At 36.7% G+C, this 13,341-nt stretch overlaps 1 protein-coding gene across 1 annotated transcript; it reads right to left on the minus strand.

Annotated features, from left to right (window-relative positions):
* Positions 1-3,172: 3,172 nt before the first annotated feature.
* On the minus strand, positions 3,173-12,938 carry LOC120326284 (uncharacterized). Its single transcript, XM_039392547.2, has 2 exons — positions 12,468-12,938; positions 3,173-7,793 (listed from the first exon to the last, which is right to left on the minus strand). The coding sequence occupies exons 1-2, from the start codon at positions 12,731-12,733 to the stop codon at positions 7,223-7,225; spliced, it is 837 nt and encodes a 278-aa protein (XP_039248481.2). The 5' UTR covers positions 12,734-12,938; the 3' UTR covers positions 3,173-7,222.
* Positions 12,939-13,341: the final 403 nt, after the last annotated feature.

Genomic DNA, 13,341 nt, shown 5'->3' on the forward strand with positions numbered 1-13,341 from the left:
TGTCATCGAGAGTTTATGCGCATATTCTCTGTCTAATTCGAAAAATAGGAAGGAATAGACGCTAACGATACAAATTATTCGAATTTAGATTTTGTTATGTACAGCAAAAGGAATAAAGAATAATGAAATAGTCTGCCGTTATCAAGCATTGAGAATTTACTTATTTGCCCAAGCATGTTTTTCTGTAGATAACACCTTTAAAAAAACGTTGTTCAATGTTACATTCACGTGAACGTCCTAACAGGACCAATTAGAATTGATTTTACATGTGATACGTTCGCTAACAATGTAGGCGGGAAACAACGAAACAAACAAAATACATCATTCATCTCTCGTAAGTGCGCCAGCGTTGCGCTACACAGCAACAACAGTAACGAGAACATGTTCGTTTATTATGCTAGATGGCTGAACGCAAAAGCGGGACTTTTAGCTGACTTGTCGGAACGGTGGGACAAGACGCTAAAAAGCGGGACTTTCCCGCCTAAAGCGGGACGTATGGTAAGCCTACCTATAGGTCATCTCGAATATTAAAAATTACACGTTCAACAACTAATCAATAGCGTTTTTGTGTGAATAGCTTCCGCAGATATATGTTTTAGGACCGGTCGTTGTTACGCCTTATATTCCAGTATTCCATCAAAAACTCAAATCTCCACAGATGTCGTATGCTTGGGTGTGTGTACTTATCTATGATATATAACTATAATATGGCTTCCAAATATCTTAGTGACTCAGTTTTACGTTTAATCAAAAATAGGCAGTAATTGTACATGGATAAATGCAAAATCAGAGCGTGTTCGAATTTCACTAGGTGATAAATGTGCGACAAGGAATACTTCATTGCAGAACTTTGCCCAAGATTATAATGATTCATTCAGGACAACCTTGTTATGACGCCGAGTCATATCATATCTCTATTGCTGTAAAATAAAAGAATTGACAAACGCTTTTATCCGCCTTGCAATGCAGTTTGAATTTCGAGAACAAATTACTTGAACTCCCAATGTTTATGAAACATATTATCATCTTTCGAAGTTGCTATTTTTTTAGCAGTTTTTTGCTTTTACACCCGCATAACTTATACAACAAAAAAACAACATCTGCTCTCCCTGCCACCGACACTATTGTGACAAAACAGTAGCTACTTCCACATGGTTGTTGATATCTAAGTTTTCATTGTAATGTTCATTTCCTATAGCCTTGCAAGAAATTAGCTTCCGCCTTATAAATTAGGGTTTGGCTACTAATTTCAACCGTTCAGTACGTCTGGGGTTCGACGGAAACTTGCAGAATAGCACGGGGGTTCGGCTCACAGAGGTTAAACATCCCTGACTAAAATACGAGAGGATTGCTAGACGCGTCGCCGATGAGGTTAGTTTGCATTAAATTCATGCATCTGAAACCAAAATCTGACAAACTATGCCAATACCCGTTACGGACTTATGTCGGCTTCGCCATATTATGCTTTAGCCGTCCTAAAGACTGTCTTTTCATCACTTGCAATTATGATGACCGTGGACAGCCCGTGGTACATTGACACCCAGTTAAGCCATTGACTGCAGTGGCACTAATGCGATCAGCATTTTTCATTCGTCGCGTAGGATCGTAAATTCAGCATACCAGTGGGTGAATAGGCGCAAGCGCTGGTTACAGCACTTGTTATAAACCTTTCTTTAGGTTCGTCCCATTTTCCCGATCTTTGCGTCGCCCTTCTCTGTTTTTTTTTTATCAAATTTTTTTTTGTTCGTGTTTTGTGTTGTGGAGTGTAGACGAAAGATCGGAATACAATTGTATCTTATCTAAGATACGACACCCACTGATCAGGCAGGACAGAGGTTGTCGAAACCAGGATTCTGGCTCAATGATGGCGAAAGGTGCTAAGCAGACTGAACCCACATGCTATATTGCTATCCCGCCAACGACTACACTGCACGGGTAATCTCGAAACAATCATGCGCGAATTGAATTCTTGGACCTATCGACTCTCTTGCTTCCTGAAATAAGTCTGAGAAATTGCATTCTGTGCACAAGATCGTTGAAGCAAAGTGTCAAGCAGAAGGAACATCATGCTATCCCGTCTATGATAACATTGCGCGGATAATATCAAGGCAATCATTTGCAAATTCAATTGTTGGACTTACTTCCCGCTCCCGCAAATATTGTCAACTTGTGTACGCTAGTCGCGAATATCAATCTTTCATTTATGAACAGGCTACATCGTGAACTCGTTCTCGCTCGAGATTCGTTTTTTTCCAAGATGCAGAATTCTAGAATTTATAAACGCTCTAATAACTGGTAAATGTAACTCAATATACCTATTTGTTTATACAGCTACAGTCCAGCGATAATTGCTGGAGCGTTTTAATTTAGACATCAATTATCGCTGTACTGTAGTGTGTTAATTCGTGCGCTTTTATTCATTTAATTATTGGGCCGCTTACTGTTAGCATCAGCAATTCGCTACGCATTTTCTTTTCTTCTTCATTAACATTTATTTGTGTTATATTTTACTTTAGATTCATTCTAAGTGTGCTTTAGATTTCAGTTGAACAAAACCTCGTATCGAGGTACTCAATTTCTCATTCATTACAACCGCTTTATTATAATAACTATTTAAGCGCTGCGGTTCATCGTGCTAAGCGTTAGGAATACGCTCGCCGCCGCACCTCTGTCTGATTACTCTGCGTGGATTGGCAGGTTCGAATCCCATGCGGGGATGATTATGTGCGAGAGGATTGCTGGAGTCCTCCCCGTCGTAGGGTGGTTCACGTAACCGCTGGTCGGTTACGGCTTCCTCCACCATCAAGTCCATGCTTTCGAAAACATGTAACTTACTAACTCCATACCCGACATGGAATGGTAACCGGACGAGAGGCCGTGGTTCGCCATATGGTTAAACCGTCTTATCGGCTTCCCTCTCCCCCGAGATAAATATGTAAATCCTATTTTTACTGTGACATTATTCCAATTGGTGAGAACACGGTGGGAGCTGACTCCGACGACCGCATGGTCCTATCGCTTCCTCCAGTCCATACCGAATAAACGTTATTCCTACTGCTTTAAATTTATTACATTGTATTTATGTTTTTTCTGACTGACAAATAATAAATCTCTCTTTCCCCTAAAATAAGTATGGAAAATTTTATTCTGTGCACCAGATACACCCAACAGCTTTATCAGCGAATAGATTTATTTATGAAATATCAAAAAGGTGATTAATCGATAGTATTTACATACAAAATAGAAGCTAAAAAGCATTCACTGAACAATCTTATTGCATTTAATAATAAAGCATTGGACCAGGCCTGAGCCAGTTTTGGAACATGGGTAAGGGTGTTTCCAAGGGACTTCAAATTTGGGGAAAGATTACACAATAGTCGGGCCAAACTACAATTCTTTTGTTCCAGTCCTAGAAATTAATTTTGAAAAGGGAGCACCTCAGTTGAAAGCTAGATCTAATTATAATGGTATTGCAAGTTAAAAGCCCAGGTTCAAACCTTGTCAATCAAATTTTAATTTATTAGATATTGTGTTCACACCAAGGTGATGTGTTAAAACAATTTTCCCAACCTTTTATGGCTCATGGCACCCCGTTAGTCATTACAGTAATATTTGTGGTATAATATACCATAATAACATAGTGGTATTTTTATTGGTAGACTCCGAATCCCATTAGGTTCGAACAGTTCATGCTCAACAAGGTGAATTAACCTTGTCGAGCAATGAAACTGGGAGGAACGAGAAATTTTCTTGTAAATGCAATAGTAAATCCAGTTTTGCAGCTAACATTGCCCCCCCCCCCTCCAACTGCTCTCTGGCCCAAGGTTGGAAACTGCTGTGCTAAGAAGTAAAAGAAATTTATCGTTGATCACCTTTAACAGGGTGTAACTTCAACACCACTTGTAAAATTTCACTTAAACATTTATTGTGGGATAGGATTGTTCGACTAGTCACCAGCAAGGTCAATCTTGATCCAATAACAGGCTTTTCTCTCTCCAAGGAACACATTCGATTTAAAAGAAAAATTGAAAATTGAAGGCAAGCAAGTATTATATTTAGCATAGAGCACTTGGTAATGAATTATTAAAAAAAGTGAAAATGTTACAACAGGACAAAACTTCTACAATATATTGAATGCTTCTTTAGAAAGCGTACTGCAAATATATACATAATAGGGTGACCGTACATTTGAACCCACGTACATTTGAACCCATGTGTATATCCACGGGTTCAATCTATATATGCGGGTGATAAAACACATGGGTTAGAGTTAGTATGGGTTCAACAATCCGCAAAACAAAAAAAATTTCCATAGGTGCAATAGTATGCAGGTGCAATTGTCGTGGGTTCAAATGTACGTGGGTTCAAATGTACGGGAACCACATAATAGCATTAAGCAATGAAGTTGTGTGTCTGCTAAATGTATTGGAATGAACTTGCTTTGTTTCGATTTTACTGCATTTCTTAATAGTATTTCAAAATGACATAAAATACTCCCAGAGTGTGTGTACCAGCCACCAGGTTAGGGTTGGGTCATGATTTTATTACGATTTACTTCATTTTGGTTCTATTACGAGTTTGGGGACTGTCTGTGTTAGCCAAGTGAATAGCTGCCAGCCCATTGGTTTCAGACCCTTCACACAACTTGATGTAAAGTAGAAAACAAAATTAGTTACCTCCATATTGGTACACATACTTCTGGAGTACCAAATAAAGAGTCGAAAAATAGGCAAAAACAGGTATTTAAAAAAAAAGTTGCGAACCACTGGGTTAAAGTAAACATAAGAAGCGGTATTCGTGGTAATACGATAATTCTTTCAAAGCAAAAGCCCTCAAAGCATTCAATCAATCGCAGGAAATGAAATATACACAAATTAAATTAACGGTTCCTACTTATGAATAGGGTTACATAAGAAATGGAGCGTTACATTAATGTATTTATGAATAGAACATTGTCATTTTGAATTTAATAAAAAACAAGCGATGCTTTATCTAGCAGGCATTCAGAAGAATATCCAAAGTGAATTAAAAATTCAAATACATTCGAAATAGGTTTTATTGAGCATAGCTCATTTCAACTTAGGAATAATAATGTGCAATATTGACATTCTAATAATTGCCATTTTAAGCATTTGTGTGTCTGTTTATGCTACGGCCTCACAGTTTTTTTAAAAAAGAATTGGTAAATACGCGTTTATCTTGCAGGGATATCCAAGATGAAAGAAATGTTAAAATATATTCCAATTGGTTATATCAGGCATAGCTATTCCTAATATTGAAAAAAATCTACAACAAATTTCAAAAATTGCCTTTTGAGCTATTGACATAGTAGGATTTACCATACGATTAATACTTCTCTCAGCATAAACATGAAAATACGCAATCTTAATTGATATATTTCAAATTATATACAATTGAGTTTCATGCTTTGATAGAAATCTTATTTATAAAAAGGGAATTTCCATGACTAACAGAGAGACCATGTTATGAGTCACAACAGCAAGAAACATGTCTTTGTTTGTAAGACACGATATCTCATGTTATGAGCAAAGGAATGTACAAAACCGACATCAAGTATTGAATATTGAAACAAATAACAGTCAATGTGGGATGGGCATTTCATTAAACGAAAAATAATCAAAGAAAATGGGTACTCCCGTTGTGTGTGTACCACTGCACCAGGTTAGCTTAAGGGCATAATTTATTTCGATTTTTCTTATTTTAGTTATATTATGAGTTCGGGGACTGTCTGTGTTAGCCAAGTGAATATATCCCAGCCTATAAGTTTCAGTCCCTTTACACAACTTAATGTAAAGTAGGAGAACAAAATTAGTTACCTCCATATTGTTACACACACTTCTGTAGCGCCAGAAAATATGTGGAACCACGATATCAATATACATTAATCGGGTGGTCTTATGAGGAATTTATAATATAAAAAACTTCTGTACTCATGAAAAAAGTAATTTCCAATATCACAAAAAAGAACGGGACAGATATGATATTAAAATAGAAAATATATCTTTATACTAAATGAACAATGAATTATCGATTTTAGAAGATGATAATAAAATTGAATGCATATATGGATGTATTACTGCAGTTTTTTTATATTATAAATTCTACCGTTATATACAATTCAGCTTTACCCAGGATATAGGCTATCGAATTTTAACCATTAGGGTATAAAGATAATATCATGCTTACAATCATGAGGATGATCACCGGTATGTACTAGAACAGAGATACACAACTCAAATGAGCTGACATGCCAAAGTTTCTTAAAAATCTTGTCGCATGCCATGTCAGTCCTTTTGATAAAGCTCAGCTCGGGGGTGTTGCACATCGTGCTAAGCGTTTAAAATATGCTAGCCTCCGAACCTCTGATTATCCATCGTGGTTTCGCAGATTCAAATTCCATGCAGGGATAGTTATGTGCGAGAGGATTGCTGGACTCCTTGCCATCATAGGGTGGTTCACGATACCGGTATTTGGATTTATTATAGAATTGAGGAATTGCTTTTTACCAAACCAATAGTGTGCCATGTTTGAGCTTATGAAACAACATATTAGACACTGTGCCCTGTGTTGTGCACCCCTGTTTTTAAGCACTACTGAACACCTCGCAATCACATGTAATCACCTTCCACCTGTCAATTATGGCTTCCTCAGCCACTATTGTCAATGCATATGGGGCAGTTAACTATCAATAAACTACCCGCATACCCGACATGGACTGCTAAACGAATAAGTTGCCATAAGTTGCCACATGATAAAGTCGTCTTATCGACTTTCATTTCTCATAGGAGAAATGTGAATTTCCTTAACCAAAGGTTAATGACTGAACTTTAAGAGCTATTGCACATCACGAAAGGCACTTGGGAAGTTGATGTCAGGATTCTAAATTTGATTTCATTTTGAATTCTTTTGATAGAAAAATTTTCAGCCAAATTATGACATATAGGGTGTCCACAAAGTCTTGAAATTTTTTAAAATCACAAAGAACTTTATGGACACCCTGTATATCTAATTTTTAATATAAAATTTGACATATTTCATGATTTTACTGCAAAAATGACAAATTTAAAAAGTAAAATAGTAATTCTGAATATGTGAATTTAAAAAAAAATGAGCAAAAGATTTTTAAAGTTGATTTAGGTTCTGAAATATGATATTAGGATCACTCAGTCAACTTTTAGGTTTCGATTTTAAATCAAAATCCTCATGAAACCTCAGCTACCTCATGTTCAACAGTGTCTTGATTTGAAACTTTTTTGCTTTCTAATCCATCGACAAACTTATCCCATTCCATTTCAGGATTATCGAGTCCTAACTCTGCAGAATTGTCATCATTATCGTACGTGAATGATCCATCGCTCGACATTCCGTCCGCAATACCATCAATTTCACGCGGCCTTTCCGGATCATCAAAACTTCCTGAAAGTGGACTTCCTGGGGTCAATTTTCGCGGTTGAGATGACACGACCTTTATTTCAGATTTATTATTGTTATCAATCCCAGGTTCGATACTATCACAATACGCAGTTTTATCGCTACGGAAAGCGTCAGAGCGAACTTTTACGCTCTCTAAAAATAATTCAAAGTCATCGTCGCTTTCATCTGAGTCACCAATTGAATATAAACTAGGATCAGGTTGGTTTTTTGGGCTCACACCAGTCTTGCTATATTGCTGAACTTTTAACGCAGCACTAACGGCTTTCGATGCTTCCAGTTGAGCTTCTCGAAATCTTTCCTCTTCAATACGAAGTCGCTCTTCCTCCTCAAAGGTTTGTCTAAATTAGAAAATGTGTTAGATAATGTCACATCGATGTTCTCCTAAATACTGAAATATGCTTGCAAATAATGCACGTAACCATTCATGCCAAAACCTAACAGTTTACAAATCCGAGATGATTCTGGTAATATATATTACCTATATATTACCATACTGTACATCAGGCCTGCCCAACCTTTTTCGTCTCGCGGGCCACTTTCAAGTTACGGAATTCGTTGCGGGCCGCAAACGTTCATCATCAACGTACCAATCATTATTACCAGCTTAGCCCTGATTTCGGTGTAGGTAATTTACATCATACATAAAAGGCAAGTTAATTAACATCAAATCAATCAATTTAATAATTGCTTTCTGGTTACTGAGCAGGGCTGGCAAATTATTCGAATATCAAGTCAAATATTAGAATAGCAGTTTACTAGCTAATTCGAATATCTGGTAACACTGGGCGTGGACATGACACTTGTGGTTCTTTGCTGACCACACGAGAACACACAAATCACGCGAAATTGAGTGTTATATTTGCATTATGGGCCATTCCAAGCAAAAGTTGAATTCCATCAATTTTTTTAAAAGTGTAGTGAAAGTAATTTTTTTTTATTTTTGATATCAAAAGACATTGGAATTTTATTGGACTGCATTCATTTCATCGAACAATTTAAAATTTCACCCAGGTTTTTGATGGTTTATAAAAAATGGCCTGAAATGTAGAAATTTTGGTATAATTGACATATTTTGTGATGATTCCTGACACAAAGTGTTTGATTGTGTGGTACAGTTATTTCATATGGAATTGACACACTGGATTTAAGTTAGTAAAGTTTAAATGTTTGCAGTGCTGTAGGACATTTCTTCACCCATTTAACGATTTATTACCAGAATTTTAAGAGATGATAGATGCCGCTATTCCGAAGTGGAAAAATGTCCTGTAGTGTCTCGTCCTGTAGTATCACATACAATATGCACATTATTGGCATGGATTTACAGTGTTACATTAAGTAACTTGAGCAACACATAGAGGGGTAGTTCAGCTACTGCACCAGAAATTATTATGGGCTCCTACTGTACCATCACAAAAATTTACAGCACAACACAATGTACTGTTAGTGCATGGTGGATTTGCCGTCCTGTAGTGTCACGCTATATTTTACTATATTTTTTTTATCTACTAAGCAAGGTTGGGTGTAACTTTTGTGCAATTTTTTACATATTCAATAAAGCAACTGATTGAACAATGAAACAAAACATGTAGCTGAAAATGTAAAAATATATTGAATTTAATAACATGCAAAATTTCTGGAATTGTCCTGTAGTGTCACTTGGAATAGCCCTTATATGGTGTTTTTATTCATTCATTTTCAGTAGCTATGCCTATGATACTGTCTCAATGTTTAAATGAGCATAATGTGGGCAAATGTCGCGGAAATATCAAGTTTAAGTTGGCCGTTTCGTAATATTTGACACCAAAACAAATATTTAATAAAGTAATATTAGAAGATTTCTGGACAAATACCCTACATATACTGATTCGTGACCAATATGCAGCAATGTCAATTTCATCAGAATTATTGACGGATACGCAGTGACAACATTTCTGAAATCTAATTTAACCCAAACATTTGATAAAAAAACACATGAAAGGACGAGTCCCGGGACCAGTATCAAAGATATTGTTGATTTTTCATTTTACGTTGGCAATAAAGACGATCAAAGCAGACACGTAAAAACAATCAGAATGAAATTAATTTGCAAATTTAAGCTCCAAATTCATTCCAATAATTGCGCTCAGCGTTCGACCTCAATGATCGCACAATATCTTTCGAGTTCGCCGAACAGAACGCTCAGTTCTGCGAGAAATAAAAAAAACTGACGTCGATGTCCACCAGGGTGCAAGACTTGACACATACTTAATAATAAGAACCGGCATTTGAATGCAGATAGATGACAGCAATTATCACACCAAAATCACGAAACATACATAACGTATATATTGATATGGAACATAGTAAAATCATCAAAATTTTGCTTACAACTTTATGGGGTGGGCCGCAAAAAACAGTCAGGCGTGCCGCGGACTGGTAATTGGGTACCCCCGAAGTATGTGAACCAAGATGGTGGAAACCGGAACGTAGTATGCATGTGTACCAGGTTAGGCCATAATATTATTCCAATTTTTTTTTATATTAATTCTATTACGAATTAGGGGACTAGTCAAGTGACTCCCGTGGTGTTTGTACCTGAAATAATGGCTTAACGCTAACCTGGTACACATATTACGTTCCGGTGTCTGCCATCTTGGTTCACATACTTGGGGAGCACTGGTAATTGTACATGAGGCTGTGATATGCCATATTAGCACCTTTTCTCTCGCCCAGGAAAATATGAAAAACCTCATCATATCCTAATCATATCCTATAAAAATCTGATATAGATTGACTGATATTCGCAGTAACAGACAATGCTCCTGACTGATATTTAAATGAATCAGAAATAGAGCAGAATAAACTGGACTCATTCTTATTCTATTTTTTAATATGCAATTGGAATTTTTTTTTTGTCATTTTGTAAATCATAATGACAAGTGACAATCTTTCTAAGAGATATATCTAAAAAAATATTTGAAATAAAGATTTCTCTATAATTATGATATCTAATGACAATATCACAGCCATACTGGGTTCAAATGCAGCTCTTGGAAAGTCAGTAGTTCTATTCAAGTAATATATTTGCTCATTAGATAGGATAGGTTTTATATACTTATCCTGGGCGAGACAAGAGTCAATAAGATGGCTTAATCATATGGCGAACCACAGTCTCTCGTCCGGTTACCATTCCATGTCGGGTACCGGATTAGTTAGCCAGTTATATACATGGACTAGACGAGAGGTTGGTTCACCATAATTATAGAATTATGATCAAGTAGTCTTTGTTAGGCGTTTCTCTACAGCAGAGGAGGCCAACCCGTCGATCGTCACGTCTCGCGTGGTCGATCGCGCCTGATGTTGGGTGAATTAAATAACATATCCCAAATAATGGCCTTGAACCAGTTTCATGCAGCGCCTGTTGTGTGTTTCAAAAGAAGGAAGAATACAGTACAGTACCGTACATGCGCAAAATACGATATACACACACAGAGTAGGCTACAGTATGAGTCTGAGAAAGCCCGATAGAGCATATTATTATGTAACAAATGCAAGTTTGGCTGCTGCCAAGGTTTAAGAATGAACGTGTTCGAATATCTTGTTTTGACTGAGAAATAATCCGGCAATAACTTCTGCAGTATGCGAGAATATATGTCATATATAATTATTATAATTATATTATAATTATTAATATATAATAATATATAATTTGAGAATATATGTTTTCAGCTGTTTAGATAATACATAAATACTTGGCAAAGTATTTTTAGAAAGTTTCAACACTTACGACTAAAAATTAGACAGGCTTTAGATCTTATGAAATATTTACCTACCCTGGGTAGAATTACATAATTAAATTGAATAGAACTTAAAAAAAATACAAATTTTTGTGGAAATTTCATTAGGAATGCCCTTACAGAACCGAGCCTATTGGCAGCAGTGAAATTCATATATGCGTGTGTGTAGGTATCTGCATATTCAGTACCGGTAGGGTGGCTTACCCACTTTGTGGTCACAACCTATTTGCGGCCATCAACTTCATCGATCTAATTAATGCCGAAAAAACAAACCGCGACGATATTTTTCACGCGTTATCGTCCACTTGTCCCTCATAGCTCTGCGAAATTTCACTAAAATGCGGCCACATACAAAAAAGTTACGACCGAAAACCCGACCGAAGAAGAACAACGGACCATTTTTTCATGTCGCCAACTACCCAGTGTCCCATTAAAAAAACTTGAAAATTCATACAAATATAAGAGATAAAAAGGTGAAACTTGGCAAGAGGGTAGAGTTGTGTTTCTTTCAACCATCTTTAAATTTTCGCGTTTTTACATTTAAAGGAAGGGGAATAGGGGGGTGCGCATTTCCAATTCGTCGATAATATCTTTGTCGAGCAATTTGCGACCACCATGTTTTTGTCTGTTTGATTGCAGTGATGCGGTGCTTTGGATATAATTTGACGAGTTTTGTTCAGAATGACCGTGTTCTTAGAATATATGACAATCAGAAATGCAATTAGAAGCCCAATTTTTTACGCATGGCTGCGTATGCTCTAGTCTCGACGCAGCAGAAACGACGTTCAAGGCTTGAAATCCGTGGACGCACACTGGTCGTTCGGTCGCAAATACGTCTTCCGAGTGTCGTACTTCGGTAGTTTGTATAGCTTTAACCCCTGGTCGTATAAAGTTAATTCGAGGTTTAGCGTGTAGAATAAATGCCAATGCACCTACGGTGAAAAAATTAACGGGTTAGAAATATTGGTTTTTGTTTTATAGCGGTTTGAATGAAATCGTCCGCAGACCACCCTACTCATTCGTTTTTGTGTGTGACCTTCCGATCAGTCGATCGCAAGCTATTTTGAAGATTTTAGTCGATCGTGGTCGAAAGCAAGTTGGCCAACAGCGCTCTACAGCTATACATATAAAAATTTTATCCTATAAAGAAAAGACCAAATATTCAAATCTTCCAAGTCCATTTCAACACGTTATTACACTCAATACTGCAATATATGAAAACCAATAAAATCTCACTTGCTGATCTGTTCATCAATCTTTCTTTGTTGTTCCAAAATTTTATCATATTCCCTTTTCGCAATGATTTCTTTTTCTTCTTGACTGACAAAGTGACAAGTAGTCCCATAATTCATTTGTTGATCGTCATCATTTAAAATCAAATTGTCAAATTCAATTCCCGAGCTTCCACCGGGATTATTTCCATAATTCACACGGTAACGGAGTCTATTTTTTCGTCTTCTGCTACCAAAGGCTAGCCCAAGACATCCCATACACTTTTCCATAGTTTATTTCGTTTAAATCACGCTAAATGTGCCTCATTACTTCATTATTTCCCGTTCGAAACAGTCAACAGACAAGCAAGCTAGCAATGAACTGATGTTTGTGCCGGATATGCTTTGCCGTCAATCACAAATCATGTGACCCGTCACGAGTTGCTGAGATACTGATTTTCAGTTTTCGGTTCCAGTCATTGAAAAAAATTAAAATCCATTTCTATTTCGTAAACGTTACAATTCTAAAAACCACATATGAGAAGTTGAAAGTCATAATATGTATTGTAATATAATTTGCTCATAAGTATAAAAATAACAACAATAGTTCTGTGCTCCAAAGTGGTGCTCAAATAATGCCATCGTCGGCGATCAACTGCATATTTACTCTTACCATTTAGTTAGCAGCCATTAATTGCGCTGTATTTTACTTTGGATTTATTCTGAATATGCTTCGGATTTAAGTTAAATAAAACTTTTATCAAGGTATAGTACTCGGTTTCTAAATTACCAATTCCTCAGCCAGTGGGCCATGGACCCTGCTGGGTCGTAGAAATATTTCAAGGTGGGCTACAAACTTAGTAAAAATTGCTTGAGTTATTGATTGATGAATTAGTTAT

The sequence above is a fragment of the Styela clava genome, chromosome 4, assembly GCF_964204865.1.
Source record: "Styela clava chromosome 4, kaStyClav1.hap1.2, whole genome shotgun sequence".
Taxonomy (NCBI): Eukaryota; Metazoa; Chordata; class Ascidiacea; order Stolidobranchia; family Styelidae; genus Styela; species Styela clava.

Excerpts from the sequence above, each read along its gene's own strand:
- LOC120326284 (XM_039392547.2), bottom strand. The coding sequence starts at position 12,733 with ATGGAAAAGTGTATGGGATGTCTTGGGCTAGCCTTTGGTAGCAGAAGA. Across the intron at positions 7,794-12,467 it reads ATTGATGAACAGATCAGCAA|ACAAACCTTTGAGGAGGAAG; the intron begins GTGAGATTTTAT and ends TTTCTAATTTAG.